Source organism: Zingiber officinale, chromosome 6A (genome assembly GCF_018446385.1).
Source record: "Zingiber officinale cultivar Zhangliang chromosome 6A, Zo_v1.1, whole genome shotgun sequence".
Classification (NCBI taxonomy): Eukaryota; Viridiplantae; Streptophyta; class Magnoliopsida; order Zingiberales; family Zingiberaceae; genus Zingiber; species Zingiber officinale.
The window spans coordinates 141,480,791-141,489,134 of NC_055997.1; the positions used below are offsets into that span (position 1 = coordinate 141,480,791).

General features: G+C 43.0%; 1 protein-coding gene across 3 annotated transcripts; it reads right to left on the reverse strand.

The window, feature by feature from the left end:
- Positions 1–3,166: 3,166 nt before the first annotated feature.
- On the reverse strand, positions 3,167–7,857 carry LOC121998385 (protein NETWORKED 4B-like). 3 transcript variants are annotated; one of them, XM_042553307.1, is made up of 3 exons: positions 7,689–7,857; positions 5,192–5,286; positions 3,167–5,026 (listed from the first exon to the last, which is right to left on the reverse strand). In XM_042553307.1, the coding sequence occupies exons 2-3, from the start codon at positions 5,283–5,285 to the stop codon at positions 3,408–3,410; spliced, it is 1,713 nt and encodes a 570-aa protein (XP_042409241.1). In that variant the 5' UTR covers position 5,286; positions 7,689–7,857; the 3' UTR covers positions 3,167–3,407. The 3 variants fall into 3 exon arrangements, with proteins under 3 accessions (XP_042409241.1, XP_042409239.1, XP_042409240.1); XM_042553305.1 differs by having other exon boundaries at positions 5,192–5,331; XM_042553306.1 differs by lacking the exon at positions 7,689–7,857 and adding an exon at positions 6,478–7,602 and having other exon boundaries at positions 5,192–5,331.
- Between the last annotated feature and the right edge of the window lie 487 nt (positions 7,858–8,344).

The window sequence follows — 8,344 nt, forward strand, 5'->3', positions numbered from 1 at the left end:
TCAGAGGGAATTTCAAAAGAGTCCATCAGAATATCGGCGTCGCGTCGATCGAAGCCCGACTCCATGGTAGTATACCATGGGCCGAGGGCTTGGTCTTGAGGCTGAGAGGAACTAGCCATTGTCCGAACGGACGAAACCAAAAAAAGCGAAGAAAGGCAGAGGATAGAAGAAAGAAGATGACAAACGAAACAGTGCCCCGAGGACCAAAACTCGGGAAAAGAAAGGCAAAGAAAACACAAGAATCAGAGATAGAACAGAAAAAGAGCCTTACAGAAAAGAAGGAGGATCGACGAAGAACGCGGGATCACCGAAAAAAGAGAACCGAAGCTGCTGGAGCACTGAAACGCCGAATTAGGAAGCTTTTGGGCACGCGAGAGCAGAAATGCGGCGAAGGCGGAGAAAGCGAAGGCTTTATAGGGTTGAGCCCGAGCGGCCTCCACCGTCGGATTCAGGTCGCGAGTGTTGGGGTTGCAAGGTTGCAAACATAGTCCCATATTGGAAACACATGGGAAAGATCATGGGTTTATAAGAGAAAAGATATCTCCATTGGCATGAGGCCTTTTGGGTAGAGCCCAAGAGCAAAACCATGAGGGCTTAGGCCCAAAGTGGACAATATCATGTCATTGTGGAGATATCTAAATTCTTTTCGATCCTACAATTGGTATCAGAGCCCGGACTGCCAGAAGGTTTAACCGCCAACTGTGCACAAGAGTTATGGTCTGATTGAGCCATGTGGGTACAATATTGACCTTGAACAAAGAAAGTGGGGGCTCCTATGTTCGGATCAAGAGGACCAGACACCAGGCAGGAAGTCCTAGTTGCGACTAGGCAAGGAAGTCCTACTAGGTCGGGTGGACCGAGGGGCAGGAAGACCTGGTGGGTCGAGGATCGGACGTAGGTAGCCTATGGTCCTTTGTTTGAGGGGGGAATTGTTGGGGTTGCAAGGTTGTAAACATAGTCCCATATTGGAAACACATGGGAAAGATCATGAGTTTATAAGAGAAAAGATATCTCCATTGGCATGAGGCCTTTTGGGGAGAACCCAAGAGCAAAGCCATGAGGGTCTAGGCCCAAAGTGGACAATATCATGCTATTGTGGAGATATCTAAATTCTTTTCTATCCTACAATTGGTATCAGAGCCCGGACTACCAGAAGGTTTAACCGCCAACTGTGCACAAGAGCTATGGTCTGATTGAGCCATGTGGGTACAATATTGACCTTGAACAAAGAAAGTGGGGGCTCCTATGTTCGAATCAAGAGGACCAGACACCAGGCAGGAAGTCCTAGTTGTGACTAGGTAAGGAAGTCCTAATAAGTCGGGTGGACCGAGGGGCAGGAAGACCTGGTGGGTCGAGGATCGGACGTAGGTAGCCTATGGTCCTTTGTTTGAGGGGGGGATTGTTGGGGTTGCAAGGTTGCAAACATAGTCCCATATTGGAAACACATGGGAAAGATCATGGGTTTATAAGAGAAAAGATATCTCCATTGGCATGAGGCCTTTTGAGGAGAGCCCAAGAGCAAAGCCATGAGGGTCTAGGCCCAAAGTGGACAATATCATGCTATTGTGGAGATATCTAAATTCTTTTCGATCTTACAGCGAGAACCGGAGCACGCATCGCGCCGTCCATTTCAAACCGCCTCGGTCTCATCACCCGAGGCGTCGCCGCCGTACGATGACGGCAACAATGCCACGTGGCATTCCACCACGGGAGAGCATTTAATAAGCGTCTTATCGAGGCACAGAGCGCGTGCTCGCCCTTAATGACGGAGATTGACCCAAATTCCGAGGAGATCCGAGGGAAGGTGGCGTTGACTGAGGCCGTACTTACCTCCACACCGCTCGAGCGGATGATGGTTTCTTGGAAGCGTCGCTCGGCGCAACGGGAGTCCAGTTAGTCGGACTAATCACCTCCTTCGACTAGACTTAAAGGGGAGGCAAGTGATCCGGCGGAAAGGACAGGGGACCCCCTTCGAGGGGAGTCAACGCCACGTGGAAGTCAAAAGGCAACATGGTCAGCATGAGTCCCATCCGATCAGGCGAAGGGCCAGGTCAACTGGCCGATTGGGCCCGGGCGGAATCAAAGACAACCCGATGGGGACTCGGGTCTCCGACGCTCATGGTGAACAGGGTCGCCGGGCCGAGCGGGTAGCCCGTTCGGCCGAGGCATAAAGCAGTATTGTTGTGAACAGTTTCATCTGAGCACACGACCTGGAATCTCCCGAGCGGATCAGTACCTACGTCCGGTCGGATGTGATGGAACTGCCGAGCGGCCTGACGCTCGGCGCGGGAACAGAAGAGACAAAAGGACAAGGGAAACATCGGAAAACATCTTCTGATAACAGGCATGTTCAACGACCAAGCCATACGCAGACCCTTACGATAGAAGGTTCTGCCGTCCCATCAGAGAGGTGCTCAGACTGTAGCAGTATGGTGTCAGGGAAGCTCCTCTGACAAGTCTATACTGAGGTATGGTAAGAGGACACGTATTCATCTCGATATGTGTGCATAAGTCTTTTCACAACTCTATATAAGAGCCCTCATACTTTGACGAAGGTACGCAATCACGCATTCTCTGAGATTCGAAGCCACTTCTGTATTTTCCTCTTGCCTGACTTGAGCGTCGGAGGGTCGTCGCCGAGAACCCTTCCCGGCCCGACTTCCTTGCAGGTTCGCCGGAGATCCATACAGCTGGTCGGAGATCCACGTCATCAGTCCGGAGAGCGCCACGTGCCCAGCGTCCGTTGATCCAGCGTTCGAACAGAATCATCTAGTAATGACCAGGCAAAGTTAGTAATTTAAAATTAATTTTCTTAAATATTTAATAATTAAAATTTGCCGACTCCACTTAATCATAAGATTTGGTTGTTATTGCACTTAATAATTAAAGTTTATTATTTCTCATATTTCCTCGAAAACTGGTGTAAATATTTTTCTTGTGTAACTTATTACATGAAAACAAAAATCGAATATTGAATAGTGTAAAAATGCTGATATTAATGCTTGTTATTTGTTGGGCAGAAGTGTGACATGCTAATGAAGTATTTAGGGTTTAATGAAATTTTTAAATGAGAAATTAAAAATTCTGAAATAATAATAATAATAATAATAATGGTGAAATCTGCTTAAGAAACAATCTTTCAAACCAGAATCAGGTTAAAAGAAACTAACCAAACCAACAACAAAGACCAGAATGATATTATCATATAACGTTTTGATTTTTCCAAACTGACATTTTCTATCAAAACACAGACTCATCAAATTTTTCCTACTGTTAAACAAGATTTCTTATACTGTTATACATACCCCGAAAGACAAACAAGAGAGTATTGTACTCCACCCTGAATTTTCGGAACAAGGACCCTGGACATTGCATGATAATCATAATAGAAAGGATACCCATCAAGATCAGCACCTTACTGCTATGGCCGATCGCTTGTGCCCCTTCAGCAATTCCCTGAGTTGAATGTAGCCATCACGGTAATGCTCCAGTGAGAAGCAAAGTTGCCTTATTGCCTCCCTTTTGCCCTCGGCACCGTCCCAAATTATGACCTTCTGTCTCTCCACTTCGTCCTCAAGCTCCTTTAATCTTGCTTTCAAATTTGAACTGGCTTCTGTGGTTTCCTCAATCTGAATCATTAGCTTTGCGTTCTCTAGGTGCAACTGCCGATTGTGGTCATCGTGGCTTTTGATGTCATTGAGAAGAGAATCCACCTTGGAAGAAACCTCATCTTTCTTGGCTGTCAGCATATCAAATTTGAGCTTGAGATCATCTAGATTTCCATTTAATGCAGTGATGAGCTTCTGTTTCTCATCACATTCTCGAAGTCTTTCAGCTTCAAGCTGCCTCGTTTGGTTGTCAAGTTTGATTACTTTAGCTTCCAGGAGTGTGTGCGACTGAGAGAGAGTTGAGAGTTCAGCTTCAAGTGCTGACTTCTCCTTAGAGATTCTGTCAACGGAAAGAGTGTTTGAGGCATTCAGCTCCTGAATTCTATTTTCTAGCTCGGAAACACAGGCTTTGAGTAACAAATTTTCTTGCACTATCTTTTCTACTTCGGCTCTTAGTTCAACGTTAACACCTTCAAGGTCTGATATTGCAGCTTCAAGGACAGACTTCTCCTGGCCAAAAATTTCAGCAGCATTGACTAGTTCAATTTTGAATTCTTCAATGATGAAATCACGACTCAGTAATTCTGCTTCGAATTGCTTAGCAGAAGATTCTGCTAAGCCTTTTAGAATCTCAGTTTCATTCTTGAGAACTAATATTTGTTCTTGTAACTTCAAGGTGCCTTCCTCCAAATCAGAAACCTTCTTCTTTTCCAAATTGAACTCTATGATCTTGGTATCTACAGAAGCACTGGTGTCCTCAAGCTTTTTCTTAAGGACTGAGATATCAGTTTCCGCAGAGTGAAGTTTCTCATTTGCAGCTGATAAATCTTCCTCCAAAGATTCAATTTTAAGTTTACACTGGTCATGATAATTCTGCTGCTCTTCTGCGTTGAGCTTCTCTCTCACCTCCCGGAGCTCATTTTCAAGTTCCTGAATCCTCTGCTGCAGGATAGAGGAAATGCTATCTCCATTTTCCTCATTTATATCATCAAGGTCAGGCTCCAAATCAGATTCAGAGGACGAAAATGAACCATCACTGTCTTTCCTGGAAAGATCAGAGCTACCACCAGATGCGAGAAAGAAATCAAACCCAGGAGCCTTGGGATGGGTCTTGGGTTGCTGCAGCTTCGAGTCAGGAGTGAGTTCTGAAGAGTTGCCAGACGAAGGAGAAGGTGGGTCTGAAACAAGATCAGATCCATTGCCTGAAATTTGAGATTTTAATTCTGATTCCACATTCTTGCGAAGGTCACCAGTTACTTGGTCATACCGTTCGGCTAGGGCACGATACATGCGATAGAACTCCTCAACATACGATATCAACGAAGGACGTTTCTCATAATACATCTCAGCTTTCTCTGCAAAAGAATCTCCTTCCTCTTCAATCAACTTTAGCATCTCTTTGACACCGAGGTCCATCTCTGCAGGAAAAGATGTGTACCAATTTTCTCAAGTTAGAGACTTCAAAAGCATTCACTAATATCTAACAATCAGAGAGAAGACAAGAACATGAATCAAGATCAAACTCAAATATGAAAACAACCAAAGAAACAGAAACAAGCTACAATATGCTTCTGTTCTCTTACTTTCAAGATTGTCTGCGAGCCATTTGGAGTTTTTGCGGCTAATATGGCTGTCCCACCACCATGAGTGAGACTTTTTCGACAGCATCCTCTTCATCCTTTACCAAATGGAATGCAGTTAATATCTTACCGTATGAGCAATCCTGCAATAAATGAGAACAATAGAATAGATGATAAGAAAAAAAATACAAAGTCTCTGATCTCGTATATCTTTGAATCAATAGATTAGGCCATTGATAACTGATAAATTTAGTGATGATATAATTATGTAGCTTCATTTTTACAAAAGTTAATATTACAAGCGAATTGATAATCAACACAGATCAAAGAAATTAAGATATAGAACCTACAGGAAAGGAACACAGAAAAATTTCAATGTCAGAAATAGTGAAGCAAATGATGTGTTGTTGAGCCAGGTTAGAAGATTCAATAGTACAGTTTTCATTTCAACTCCAAGAAATAAACGGATGATATTTACGATCCAAATAACTTTAGAACCGTAACAAATTACAACAAAAACGTTACACATTTAAATCAAACTAATATTGGTAAGTGAGTTTGCAAATTCACCGTTATTTCTGCAAGTTGTGCATATCATATATATATATATATATATATATATATATATGAAAGAGCTATGAAAGTGATATACAAAGGCCTTTAGAAATGAGGCACACTAATCATGTGCATCTTTCAACCAACAAATTGGCCAACTGTACAACCCAGAAATTCTCTTTTTTCTTACAAGAAAACTAGATAAATAAACATACAAAAGGTTCACACAGAGCACAAATCTTCAAGACCGCTATAAGAAAAGAGTAGACTAAGAGATACAAAGGAGCCCTGATGAACTGTTAGTGCTAATATGTAAATGGGTCGCCTATGCAACACAAGCATGAAATCATATTACTGCTTGCTTAGAGAGTATAGACAGAGAAAGATAGTGTATTGAGATTATTCTCTAACAAAGCCTAACACTTGACCGAGTTCTAGATGTCTATGACTCACAAGAAAGCAACGAAAAGATATTTAGCTTCAAACACAATTTAATGAAGAGTAGTTATGCAGAGATAAAATGGGTTTGACAAAAATTTCCTGCAAAGGCAACAAAGGGGTGCAAGGAGAGACAGGAATTTATGGAACAACAAAAGAAACGCATAGACCTCTCGAGTATGAATTCCAACAAATGAAACAGAAGAGTAGGCAGAAGCAGCCAGATGGCACCACAAACTGATGGGATAATGAAAAGCAAATCCGGCAGTTAGCAAAAAGAAATATGAAATTCCAACCTTTCTAATCGAAGGGATGAAACTCCATTTTCTTAGGTGAGATAGATCAGCTCTAGGTCAATGCATAGTTGATATCACTGATCTCATGAAATGAACAAGGAAACATGGGACGGTTGCAAATTCTTTTTATTTACTTGGAAATTTATAAAGTTAACTTGATCCATGAAAATAGTTTCTAAATTATAAAGGTCGCGTACCATTGGGCCACGGTCAATTGCAACTTGTCATTTTCTTTCCAGCCTTTCTGATCATTACCGCCACCTTAAAATCCTTTTCATACTGAAGTACATGTTTAACCTTTAATAAATGGCTGAAAAAAAATTTAAAATAGCAAATGTACTCATTCTACCACGTATCCACATGGTTCCTGGTTGTGGGCAGAAGACAAACACAGCAAACAAATGCAAGCTACCAAGCATTAAATAGCAACAGTTCGAAGTAACTGTTGGCTATCATCCCTTGTCATTGATAGCAAAGCGTCTTTCTTTATGGGACTATGAACCTCAAGTTTATTATTATCTTGCGCAATCTGCGTGACTTTCCATCATCACCAGCATCCATTGCCCTTTGTCAAAGCCATGAAACTGACAGGCACAGTAGGAAAATTCCCACTTTGCCCCTTAAATGGTCAAAAGTGACACAGAACACATCCGACACATGAATCGCGTTTGACAGTGGACCTCAAGTTCATTATCATTTTGCCCAATGCCCCAATCTGCGTGACTTTCCACCATCCTCAAAGTCCAATCCCTTCTGTTAAGACCATTAAACTGGAAGTACGAAAAACTCCCATTTTTCCTCTCAAAAGTCAAAAAAGTAACAAAAACACATCCAAAAGCACATGAATCGCTAGTTTGAACCACATGGTAATCAAATATGAAATGCTACCGCAAACAATCGATTCATCAAATCATCAGACGGATGATTTTTTAAACCATTGACTAATTACGGGCGTTATAAAAGCGAAATTAAGACTGTATTAGAGAGTCGGTCCAGTAAATTCCAAGATCCACCGGTTGCCCGTAAAATATTACCTCGAAGAAGGTATTAAATCGGGGATAACGGTGATAAGAGGCGAGTAGAATCGTACTCAAAATAAGAACTTGAAGTCGAAAATCCAAATGACCACTCACTTACAAACAAAGACAGAGTTTTAAGTGAACAAAATTGAAGGATATCACAAAGAACTGGATAGTCTGGATGAGCAATACCTCTCGGATCAGTGCTTCCTGGAGGGAAACAAGTTTCGATCCTTCTTTCCTTTTGGAAAACACCACCCACCAGAAATCGATCTGCAGAAGCGCCTAGAAAGAGATCAAAGGATCCGCGCAGGAGCGAGTGGAGCAGGCGCCTCTTCTCCTCGCCCGTCTTTTATGAAGCTAGTCGAGGCGTCAATCTCAAGAAAATCATGATCGATTGACTAAACTGCCCTTGGCCACGAACGTTCTGGCTTAGATTGAAGGGTGAAGATCGTACGATTTAATACGTGGCTATATCTCATTTGTTTCAGGCATTCAAGGGGTGAGTGGTATTACCAGCTCACAGCTGGGACCGTGTGGGCCCAGAGTCGGACGGCATCCTTCTGCGGCGAGAGGCGCGGGCTTTAATTCAAACAAACTCAGGGAGGCGCGAGGAGAACGAGGCCGTAGGGCTGATGTCATTAGACACGTAGGCACGTGGCCAGACTGGACTACCTGCCATTACAGCAAATGCCCGAGGAGTCCTTAAGTTAATAATGCACATGGGGCCCAACATGCGGGCTCAACTGGGCTAGTAGATCTAAAGCAGATTGAGCTGGCAGGCCCACTTTCATGGCATGGCCCAATTACGAGCCCGATTTGCATGTATCTTCTCACCTCGAATGACA

Excerpts from the sequence above, each read along its gene's own strand:
- LOC121998385 (XM_042553307.1), bottom strand. The coding sequence starts at position 5,285 with ATGAAGAGGATGCTGTCGAAAAAGTCTCACTCATGGTGGTGGGACAGC. Across the intron at positions 5,027-5,191 it reads GCTCGCAGACAATCTTGAAA|AGATGGACCTCGGTGTCAAA; the intron begins GTAAGAGAACAG and ends CTTTTCCTGCAG.